This window comes from Scyliorhinus canicula, chromosome 15 (assembly GCF_902713615.1).
Source record: "Scyliorhinus canicula chromosome 15, sScyCan1.1, whole genome shotgun sequence".
Taxonomy (NCBI): domain Eukaryota; kingdom Metazoa; phylum Chordata; class Chondrichthyes; order Carcharhiniformes; family Scyliorhinidae; genus Scyliorhinus; species Scyliorhinus canicula.
This window is the reverse complement of record NC_052160.1, coordinates 71048940-71060887: the sequence shown is the minus strand read 5'-3', so window position 1 is coordinate 71060887 and position 11948 is coordinate 71048940. Positions and strand designations below refer to the sequence as shown.

General features: G+C 45.5%; 2 protein-coding genes across 3 annotated transcripts in view; one reads left to right on the top strand and one right to left on the bottom strand.

The window, feature by feature from the left end:
- Window positions 1-3177: 3177 nt before the first annotated feature.
- Window positions 3178-6678, bottom strand: polr3k (polymerase (RNA) III (DNA directed) polypeptide K). Its single transcript, XM_038820240.1, has 3 exons — window positions 6519-6678; window positions 5900-5987; window positions 3178-3556 (listed from the first exon to the last, which is right to left on the bottom strand). The coding sequence occupies exons 1-3, from the start codon at window positions 6627-6629 to the stop codon at window positions 3429-3431; spliced, it is 327 nt and encodes a 108-aa protein (XP_038676168.1). The 5' UTR covers window positions 6630-6678; the 3' UTR covers window positions 3178-3428.
- Window positions 6666-11948, top strand: part of snrnp25 (small nuclear ribonucleoprotein 25) — a 24975-nt gene continuing 19692 nt past the window's right edge. The window contains exons 1-2 of one of the 2 annotated variants that reach the window (XM_038820239.1): window positions 6674-6836; window positions 8517-8588. The gene's annotated coding sequence lies outside the window, so the exon portion shown is untranslated. Of the gene's footprint in view, window positions 6837-8516; window positions 8589-11948 lie in introns of both variants that reach the window. The other variant, XM_038820238.1, reaches the window with a different exon arrangement.

The following is an 11948-nucleotide window of genomic DNA, read 5'->3' as shown; positions in this document are numbered from 1 at the left end:
AAGATAGCTGAGGAGATTGTGGAGGCATTGATGGTGATCTTTCCGGAATCACTGGAGGCAGGAAGGGTCCCAGAGGACTGGAAAGTGGCTAATGTAACACCACTGTTTAAGAAGGGAGGGATGCAGAAGACGGGAAATTATAGGCCGGTTAGCCTGACTTTGGTTATTGGTAAGATTTTAGAGTCCGTTATTAAAGATGAGATCATGGAGTACTTGGAAGTGCATGATAAAATAGGACTGAGTCAGCACGGCTTCGTTAAGGGGAGATCATGTCTGACAAATCCGTTAGGGTTCTTTGAGGAAGTAACAAGTTAGACAAAGGAGAACCAGTGGATGTGATTTATTTAGATTTCCAGAAGGCCTTTGATAAGGTGTCGCTTAGGAGACTGTTAAATAGTTCAGTAAGAAATCTTACAACACCAGGTTAAAGTCCAACAGGTTTGTTTCAAATCACTAGCTTTCGGAGCACTGCTCCTTCCTCAGGTGAATGAAGAGGTAGGTTCCAGAAACATATATATATGGACAAAGTCAAAGATGCAAGACGATGCTTTGATTGCGAGCATATAGAATATACAGGTAACATTTGCAGGTAATTAAGTCTTTACAGATCCAGAGAGAGAGGTAATCCCAGGTTAAAGAAGTTGGAATTGTCTCAAATCAGACAGTTGGCAGTATTTCACAAGCGCAGACCAGGTGGTGGGGGGTGAATGTAATGCGACATGAATCCAAGGTCCCAGTTGAGGCCGTACTCATGTGTGTGGAACATGGCTATAAGTTTCTGTTTGGCGATTCTGCGTTCTTGCTCGTCCTGCCTCTTCATTCACCCGAGGAAGGAGCACTATTCCGAAAGCTAGTGATTTGAAACAAACCTGTTGGACTTTAACCTGGTGTTGTTAGACTTCTTACTGTGCTCACCCCAGCATCTCCACATCATTAAATAAGTTGAGAGCCCATGGTGTTTAGGGTAAGATGCTGGCATGGATAGAGGGTTGGCTGACTAGCAGAAGGCAGAGAGTGGGGACAAAGGGGTCTTTTTCAGAATGGCAGCTGGTGACTAATGGTGTACCTCAGGGGGTCAATGCTGGGACCACAACTTTTACAATATATATTAATGATCTGGAAGAAGGTACTGAAGGCACTGTTGCTAGGTTTGCAGATGATACAAAGATCTGTAGAGGGACAGGTAGTATTGAGGAAGCAGGCGGGCTGCAGTAGGACTTGGAAAGGCTAGGAGAGTGGGCAATGAAGCGGCAGATGGAATACAATGTGGACAAGTGTGAGTTTATGCACTTTGGAAAGAGAAATGGAGGCATAGACTATTTTCTAAATGGGGAAATGCTTAGGAAATCAGAAGCACAAAGGGACTTGGGAGTCCTTGTTCACGATTCTCTTCAGATTAACGGGCAGGTTCAGTCAGCAGTTAGGAAGGCAAATGCAATGTTAGCATTTATGTCAAGAGGGCTGGAATACAAGACCAGGAATGTACTTCTGAAGCTATACAAGGCTCTGGTCATTTGGAGTATTGTGAGCAGTTTTGGGCCCCGTATCCAAGGAAGCATGTGTTGGCCTTGGAGAGGGTCCAGAGGAGGTTCACAAGAATGATCCCTGGAATGAACGGCTTTCATATGAGGAACATTTGAGGACTCTGGGTCTGCACTCGTTGGAGTTTAGAAGGATGGGGGGGGAGATATTGAAACTTACAAGATACTGCGTGGCCTGGATAGAGTGGACGTGGAGATGAAATTTCCACTTATAGGAAAAACTAGAAGCAGAAGAATCAATCTCAGACTAAAGGGAGGACCTTTAAAACAGATATGAGGAATTACTTCAGCCAGAGGGTGGTGAATCTGTGCCGCAGAAGGCTGGGGAGGGGAGAATCAGTGTCTTTAAGACAGAGATAGATAGGGTTTTGATCAATAAGGGGATCAGGGGTTATGGGAAGAAGGCATGAGAATGGGGATGAGAAAAATATCAGCCATGATTGAATGACGGAGCAGACTCAATGGGCCAAGTGGCCTAATTCTGCTCCTTTGTCTTATGACTAAGTGAGGCTAGAATTGCTCACGTGAACTATGTCGGGGCATGGGAGATTCATAATAGCCAGGATAAAAATCACCCAAGCAGAGAAGTCAAAACCAGATAGACAGGAGACCGAAGAGACACAGCTGCACGAGTTGCTGTGTGCTTTGTCCAGAATAACACTTGAGTATATATCCTGCATTAAACTGTAAATTACTGCCTGAATAAATAGCTATTCCTCAAAACCTAATAAACTTATTCTGACTTTCTCAAGAGTGAACCTTATTGCCAATCTTCCCTTAACAATAAAAGAGCTCAGAGCCTTTCAACTACAATTCATAATTTTATATTCTGATAATTTATCATAATCGTTATTAGTGTCACAAGTAAGCTTACCTTAACACTACAATGAAGTTACTGTGAAAATCCCCTAGTTGGTACAATAAGGTATAATTCAGAATGACCAATTCACCTAACAATCACATCTTTCAGGACCTGTGGGAGGAAACTGGAGCACTCGGAGGAAACCTACACATACACGGGGGAGAACTTGCACTCTGCCCAGTGACCCATGCCGGGAATCGAACCCGGGACCTTGGAGCTGTTAAGCAACAATGCTGCCCATTTGAATTTTGGTCCCTTTTTGCATTTAGTTGTTTTTGAATCATCTCCCCAATCTCTTTTATTAATCCTACATTCCTCTGCTCTCTTATGAATTTAACACCTCTCTCCTCACCCTCAATTGTTCCCTTAATTATGTCTTTATTCATCCACAGAATCCCACTAGGCTTTAGTTGCTTTTCTTTCAGTGGAATAGATTTACCCCGCACTCTGTTCAATATCATTTTTAACAACTCCCATTGTTTGCCAATATTAAAATGGGCTGGTTTAGCACAGTGGACTAAACAGCTGGCTTGTAATGCAGAACAAGGCAGCAGCGTGGGTTCAATTTCCATACCGGCTTCCCCGAAAAAGGTGCTGGAATGTGGGGACTAGGGCCACAGTTACTTCACAGTAACTTCATTGAAGCCTACTTGTGACAATAAGCGATCATTATATTATTGCCATTTTATTGTCCTCAGCCTCCACTCTGTCCCTGAAAAAAAATCAAATGTGTAAATTCTAGCAAATGTTCTGATCATAAAGAGAAACAAGGAAGGCATTCAATCAATTATTTTAATATACATAAAGGTACCTCCAAAAATCATTTTAGAATGTTAGTGGCACTAATCTACTACGTATTTATTATAGGCTATGTACTAAATTCCACTGCAATTAGATTAAGACTTTCTAGTGAGAAGAAAAAAATGTAAATAAAATATACTAATTACAAGTCCAGTAATTTCAATACAGTACAGCTCCATCTTCATTAGTTGTATTCATAATTATTTGGATTCTATGTAAGAAACTTAATCCCTCCAGCGATGCCCACACTCTGGATTGCAGCACTTGTAAAATGTGGTCATAGGTTCATCAGCAGATCTGGTTTGTATTTGCATGAAGTATGCTCGAGGATGTTCACATTTGGGACAGGTTTCTGCATAAATACAAACATGACAAAAAGTCAACACTTACAATGTGACATAAATCGTAAATGGTGTGCATGTGCAATTTTGGATGACCTGGAGTTTATAGAGGATAGAACACGAGAGGCCAGCCAGGAGCATGTTGAACAGTCTCACTATGACATCACCTTAAAAGAAGCTAGTGGTGTAGTGGTAACGTCCCTGAATCTGGAAGCCCAGACTAATTCTCTCGGAACATGGACTCAAATGTCACCATAGCAGCTGGCGCAGATATAGTTAGGTTCTTGATTAATAAGGGGATCAGGGATTATGGGGTGAAGGCTGGAGAATGGGGATGAGAAAAATATCAGCCACGATTGAATGACAGAGCAGACTCGATGGGCCAAGTGGCCTTATTCTGCTCCTATGTCTTATGGTCTTATGAAAAGAAGGCTCAAACTACACAGCGGAGGTGAGCAAATTAATTCTATCATCAATGGCTTTTGGAAAACTCAATGACGGGCAAAACATTGAAGAAAGTTGCCCCCTGTATATTTTGATTGGAGGAGCAATGAGCGCAGGAGGCAGAATTTGTGACGTGTTCCTCCTCCAGTCACAGATTCGGTTTCTCCCATGTTATTGCTTAGTTGGAGAGATTCAAACCTGGAGTTCTGGCAAAAATGACCACAGAATTGGGAGGTGATCATTTGGCAAAACGTCAAAGGGCCTTGGAGAAAAGGATAGCTGGACAGGGGACAGTAGTTTTCAAGGGTGGTGGAGTCGGGTGTTGAGTTTTAGAGGAGAAGGATGATGATGGCAAATTTAAAGGCGAGAAAAGAGAGAGATGTTAACAATACAAGTTTTAGAGGGGAGAGAATGTTGCATTTTAGTGGGAATAGGGTTAAACGAGGTGGAGGAAATTCTCTGTCTTGTGGCGGCCAAGCATTCATAGCGAAGTTGCTTTTTGATCCTTGGATGTAAGTCAGCTCTTCCTATCATTGTGAAGCCTAATTCACGAAGCGTTGAATTGTTCACCCACAATAGGGAACGTGAGCTGGGATTAGACCGTTGTGAGACAGGTGAGCTTGGAGAGGATGCGAGGGTGGGAAACTGCAATAAGATGCGAGTTCAGGGCTAGGTCAGTGGGAGGAGGTTTAGCTAGTGGAAGGGAAGGAAACAGCAGAGGCACATATTAATGACATAGAGCAATTGCTGGGAAAGTTAAACTTAATCTCTTCATCTACTGACCATTTGGAAATTGGAAAAATGTGATTACAGAACTAGTCCAAAAACAAGAAAACTGTAAAAGTAAATATATATTTTTATTTTCCCACCCACAGAGTAAAAAACCTAACCCATACCAAAAGCAATAGGGATAACTATTGTCCAAGAAAAGTTGTCTGTTGCTTTTCAAATTGTGCTGTGTGGGTATTTTACACCCACACAGGATTTAACTTCTCAAAGGATGGCATGTCTTACAAGACAGTCACCTCTAAGTACTCTAAGAAAGTGCCAGCCTAGACTTTGTGGTCTCTCCTGAAGTGGGACTTTAAGCCTAGACCTTCTAACTGAAGGGGAGGGTGTTGCGACTGAATCAAGGCAACCTTTGTCGCTATTTAGCCTACTTTGTTCCCAACATGATTTTCAAAAGAAACTAAAACATTTACAAGCACTCCAACCCTCTCGCGTAACATAAGGTGTTTGTCCTCATCCAAAACACCAGGCATTTATGGACTAAAATTGTGTAATTTTGTGCATATTTGACAGAAGGGGCAAAAACAAAATCTACATTATAGATTTAAATGTATTCTCTTAAAATATTTTGAAGTAGAGGAAGCTGCCATAATGAGATTTCAATTTGTGTCCTTTAGATTAAAGTAACCCATTGTTATAATTGAAGATGAATAAGGTTGCTTGATTTCAGGAATGTCTCTTTAAATTTAAGGTTTAAAAAAAATTGAAGGGAATCATGCCACCTGTTCTGCAGTGTGGTGGATTCTAGAGCAGAGAGAAAACAAAATGTCTATGGTTCACTGTGCAGGAATGAGGGTGGGTACGTGCTCTTGGATGGTAAAGAGCAAATTTGTGGCAGTTAAAACGAGGTTGGAAGAGTCGCCTAGCTTTGGCTACAGGGACAATCTCTAGGAAAAGAACAAGAATAAAACCTGAGGAGTGAAGATCACTTTGGATTTATTCTGGTAAAATTGGATAGCTACATAAAAGTCAGTGTGGTGTGTTTTTTGTTTAAAATTTACCACGAGGGTGACTGCAACACAATGGCTACCACTACCAAACAACCTATGACTGTGGAATAATGCAAATTAGTGTAACCTATATTCCATCTTAACAGAACCTATGGGCAAGTTATGCCATACCTGGTGTAGAGTCAACATTTTCCCAAGCAGCAGCTCCGCCCAACACATCATCAACTTCTTTTAACTTGGGGTATTTTCTGTTTGTTACCTACAACACAAATAACACACTGTTATTTAGTACGCTAAGTCATAGAAATATTGGATTTAGGAGCACAAGTAGGTCATTCAATCCTTCTCTGCCGATTCATGGCTGATCTAGTTGTGGGCCCAACTTTAATCTGCCCCTTCCCCACCACCCCCTCCCCTCAAATAACCTTCCCTCCACACCACCCCCTCCCCTCAAATAACCTTCCCTCCCCTCAAATAACCTTCCCTCCCACCACCCCCTCCCCTCAAATAACCTTCCCTCCCACCACCCCCTCCCCTCAAATAACCTTCCCTCCCACCACCCCCTCCCCTCAAATAACCTTCCCTCCCACCACCCCCTCCCCTCAAATAACCTTCCCTCCCACCACCCCCTCCCCTCAAATAACCTTCTCTCCCTCCCTCTGTTTCTTTCTTTCTTTCTCTCTCCCTCCCTGTTTCTTTCTTTCTCCCTCCCTCCCCGCCCAAGCGCCGCCCCTCCTCCTCTCCGCCCCTCCTGCACCCAACTTCCCCGCTATTCGCCGTTTTCTCTCACTTTGCGGGTGATGTTGTGAACATAGGGACAGGTGTTACAGGCGAAGCGGTAACATTTCTGTCCCTCCTCCACGATCAGGACATTACCGCAGGTCGGACAGAAGAGCAGCATCGCCGGAAGCGGAAACGGTGGCTCTGTCCTACTCGGCCCCTTTCCCCGGCAGCACACTCCCCGGGAGATTGGTTCCGCCTCAGTGCGGGGGGCAGAAATCACAGGAGCGCCTGAGTCAGTGAACTGAGAGGCAGCTGGGCTCACTCCAGGTGTTACCCATGGAGTTCAACAGAGAGAGAGAGGAATAGGACACAGATAGAGGAGAAGGTAAATAAATTATCAACATCCTGGTGGTTACCATTGATCAGAAATTGAACTGGCCTAGCCATATAAATGCTCTGGCTACCAGGGCAGGTCAAAGGCTAGGAATCCTACTGTAAGTAACTCACCTTCTGAGTTCCCAAAGCCTGTCCACCATCTATAAAGTCAGGATGTAATGTAATAATCTGCCCTTGCCTGGATTGGCGCAGCGCCAACAACACTCAAGACATTCGGCACCATCCAGAACAAATGTCCCCCTTCCACAAATATTCACTCCTTCCACCACCTGTCGGCTCCCCTCCAAGTCACTCAACACCCCGACTGGCAAATATATTACCGTTCCTTCACTGTCGCTGGGTGAAAACAAGGGACCAAACAGAAGGCGTGAGACACAAGAATTGAAGGAGAGAGTGCAATAACACGTGTAGGGATTAACATTAGAGTGAGACTGGAATTCTCAGGCCGTTGGGACTCTCTTTTCCTGCTGCCAGTGCACCCCTGCCCACGGGTTTTCCAGCGGTGTGGGGTGACTTCAATGGGAAATCCCATTGACAAGCGGTGAGAAGAGAGAATCCCGCCGTCAGTGAAAGCGAGCCGCCGAGGAACACGCAGCTGGGGGACCGGAGAATCCCGACAGAATGTTTGATGGAGAAAGCAGAGAAAGCAACAGGAACAAAGTGAGAGAGAGAGAGTTCAGATCTACACCCACAGTCTGCAGAGTCAGTGAGTGAATGAGTGAATCCAAGACTGCAGAACATGAACATAACTTAAGTTCAGGACTGCAGAGACAAAGTAGGAGCAAATACTTTGTCAGGTACTGCATATTTTCAAAAAGACGTGGTTCCTGATATTGAATGCTCTGTTAGTTAATATTTTCCAGTATTCCTTCCTTTGGTTGTGAAGCGCTACAAGCAGTGGAATGCACCTAAACTGATTGTGATAGATGCTGATTGTCTGCTGAATTTAAAGGAAGAATATATTTTGCTGTTTTATGTGATGCACTGATCACAAGCAGTCGCATTAGTTCTACAATCTGTAATATATGCATGGAACAAGTTGGCTCAACAGGAAAATATGCACAGAGGCAGAGTTCTGCTGGAGAATGACATGAAGGGGCAGCACGATTCCTGGCTTGGGTCACTGTCTGTGCGGAGTCTGCACGTTCTCCCTGTGTCTGCATGGGTTTCCTCCGGGTGCTCCGGTTTCCTCCCATAGTTCAAAGATGTGCAGGTTAGGTGGATTGGCTATGATAAATTGCCCTTAGTGTCTAAAAAGGTGAGGTGGGGTTACTGGATTACGGGGATAGGGTGGAGCCGTGGGGCTTAAATAGGGTGCTCTTTCCAAGAGCCAGTGCTGACTCGATGGGCCGAATGGTCTACTTCTGCACTGTAAATGCTACGATTCTATGATATGGGAATAGCATGGAGAAATGGCATTAAGTTAGGAGATGATCCTCCATGATCTAATTGAATGCTGGAGCATGCTCGTTGGGTTGAATAAGCTTACTCCCATTCCTATGAATGAAGCAATGATTATTAAAGGCAAGAGGAGAAGGTTGCAACAGCGTTGAGGCATTTACTAAGTGGGGAAGTGTAGTTTACTTATTTAATGTAATTTCATTTATTCAGGCCATGCTTGTCTGACCTTTTCCTGCAAGTGGCCACTTTCGCCTTTTTCTCACTTAAGGGTCCAATGAGAACATTTTGGAAAGATAAGATTTGACGCAACATTAAGCACGAATTTCAACAAAAAGTCAAGGTATACAGAAAAGAAATGACTTGCAATATTAAAGCAATAAGTGGATCATGTAAAATTTAGTAATGAATAAAGATGACCATGCCTGGGATGAGATGGTTGTCCTATCAAGAGAGACTAAATAGTCTGTGTCCCTTGGAGTTTAGAAGAGTGAAAGGTGGCCTTATTCAAACATATAAGATCCTGAGCAGGCTTGACAGGGCAGATGTTTTCACTGTGGGAGACAAGATAAAGGGCCAGTCATTTAAAACTGAGATGCGGAGAAATGCCTTCTCGCAGATGATGGTGAATCTTTGGAACTCTCTTCCCCGGAGGGTGGTGCTGGCTGGATCATTAGAAGTATTTAAAATGGAGATTTGACAGATTGAGGAATAGAGGGCTATGAGGAAATGGCACAGAGAAGGAGTTGAGGCCGGCATAAATGAGCCATGATCATGTTGAATGGCGGGGCAGGCTTGAAGGGCCTGGAGGCTTAACCCTGCTTCTAATTCTTGTGGCTGTTAAAGAGTGTGAGGATCATATTGTCTGTATCTGGCTAACTCCCAGTTCCAGGGTGTTCACTCACTCACCCACTGTGTGAGTATGTGGGGGGGGGGGGAGTGAGTGAGTGAGGAGCCTGAGCCTAGGCGTGGGCCTGGCATATACAGACAGCCTTTTACATAGCACAGACTCTCTTACAAATACACAGTCTCGCTCAGACACACTCTCCCTCTGACAGACATTCACGGAAGCACAATGGTTAGCACCGTTGCTTTACAGTACCAGGGACCGCGTTCAATTCCCATCTTGGGTTACTGTCTGTGCGGAGTCTGCACGTTCTCCCCATGTCTGCGTGGGTTTCCTCCGGGTACTCCAGTTTCCTCCCACAAGTCCCGAAAGACGTACTGTTAGGATAATTGGACATTCGGAATTTTCCCTGTGTGTACCTGAACAGGTGCCAGAGTGTGGCGACTGGGGGCTTTTCACAGTAACTTCATTGCAGTGTTAATGTAAGCCTACTTGTGACACTGATGAAGATTATTATTATTACATTCTTTCTCTCAAGCATATTCAATTTTTTACATCCACACTCTCACACCCATGCTCTCACACACTTTCCTTCCCCCACACACTCTCTCTCTCACTCTCTCACACGCTCCCTCACACACTCTCTCCCTCACACACACTCTGTCCCTCCCACACACTCTGTCCCTCACACACACCCTCTCCCTCACACACACCCTCTCCCTTGCACACACCCTCTCCCTCAAACACACTCTCTCCCTCACACACACCCTCTCCCTCACACACACTATCTCCCTCACACACACCCTCTCCCTCACACACACCCTCTCCCTCACACACACCCTCTCCCTCACACTCACTCCCTCACACACACCCTCTCCCTCACACACACCCTCTCCCCCACACACGCCCTCTCCCTCACACACCCTCGCCCTCTCCCTCACACACACCCTCTCCCTCACACACTCTCTCCCTCGCACACATCCTCTCTCTCGCACACACCCTCTCCCTCACACACACCCTCTCCCTCGCACACACCCTCTCCCTCACACATACTCTCTCCCTCACACACACTCTCTCCCTCACACACACCCTCTCCCTCAAACACCCTCTCCCTCAAACACTCCCTCTCCCTCACACACACCCTCTCCCTCGCGCACACCCTCTCCCTCAAATACACTCTCTCCCTCACACACACCCTCTCCCTCACACACACTATCTCCCTCACACACACCCTCTCCCTCACACACACCCTCTCTCTCACACTCACTCCCTCACACACACTCTCTTCCTCACACACACACTCTCTCCCTCACACGCACACTCTCTCCCTCACATACACTCTCTCCCTCACACACACTCTCTCCCTCACACACTCTGTCCCTCAAACATGCATATAAAACATCCCATGGGTTAGATACGGGGCCTCAGCAGGGAGCACGCAGCCGAGGCCGCATATAGTTCCGTTTTATGCACTGATGAGCTCCGCTCGCAGGAACTCCTCAGTGTAGCAAGAGATTGGGATGCCATTTCTAAATGGCACCCCAATATCCCGAGCCCCCGATGCAACATCCGACCCCCCCCCCTCCAAGCCCCAACTGACTATGGGGATTCCGGGGCCCCGCACCCTTTCAACACCTGCTGTTCTACCGCATCCACTTTCTCCCACACACACTCTCTCTCTCACACTCTCTCTCACACACACTTGCTCTGAAAATCTCTCTAATTTCTCTCAAAATCTCTCTCTCACACACTCTTTCTCACCCAGTCTCTTTCTCACACTCTTTCTCATACACACGCAGTGGCATTACGATTTCTTAGAGGAAATACCTCCAGTGACTCAGGAACAGGGATAGATGTGGCATGTCCTGCAATATGAAGAGCTGATTTTGCCATCTGATGTCATGTGGGGTGCTTTTGTATTAGCTGTTATTATACACAGTTTCATTAAACTGGGTGTCTTCTGCAAGAGCCACACCATGCTATCATTAACACAGGACAAGCCCGAGCATCGGTGGCTCCGTGCTGGCTCCCCATTTTGAATCAGCTGGTTGGCTGATCAGGTTGTTATTGCCTTAATTTCAATGAGACCTTGGGATTACGTTCACCAAAGTAATGATAGGGTTAGTTGTAATGCCCACATATTCTGACTTAGGGTCTTGGTCCAGCTGGCATCCAAGAAGATTTTAGTTAGCTTTTGTATGATGGTTTTGATGTAAAAAGCTGTCAGTTGAGCAGCTGGTTTAAGTTTCAACCATTTTTGATTAAACTAAACTATTTTCCACATTGCTGTGTCAATCCAAGTACTAGCCTGGTTAGTTCTGGAGCACAAGTCTGCAACTGGGGCATCATTGAAGTCTGTAGACTTTATTGCACTCCACTATTTTCTGGTATAATGTGTGAACCAAATTGGCTAAAGGCGGTAAGTGGTTATACGAGGAAACAGTTCAACCTAATCTCTTCTTTGATTAATGTTTATAGAGGTCATAGAATCCCTACAGTGCAAAAGGAAGCTATTTCACCCATCGAGTCTGCACCCACCAGGATATCCCTGGACACTAAGGGGCAATTTAGTATGGCCAATCCACCTAACCTGCATAATCTTTGGACTGAGGGAGGAAACGGGAGCACCCAGAGGAAACCCATGCAGACAAGGGGAGAAAGTGCAAACTCCAGGGGCAGCACGGTAGCATGGTGGTTAGCATAAATGCTTCATAGCTCCAGGGTCCCAGGTTCGGTTCCCGGCTGGGTCACTGTCTGTGCGGAGTCTGCACGTCCTCCCCGTGTGTGCGTGGGTTTCCTCCGGGTGCTCCGGTTTCCTCCCACAGTCCAAAGATGTGCGGGTTAGGTGGATTGGCC

Coding starts and splice junctions, on each gene's coding strand:
- polr3k (XM_038820240.1), bottom strand. CDS start 6,629: ATGCTGCTCTTCTGTCCGACCTGCGGTAATGTCCTGATCGTGGAGGAG. Junction 5,988..6,518: donor TTCACAACATCACCCGCAAA/GTGAGAGAAAAC, acceptor TTTGTGTTGTAG/GTAACAAACAGAAAATACCC. Junction 3,557..5,899: donor AAATGTTGACTCTACACCAG/GTATGGCATAAC, acceptor GTATTTATGCAG/AAACCTGTCCCAAATGTGAA.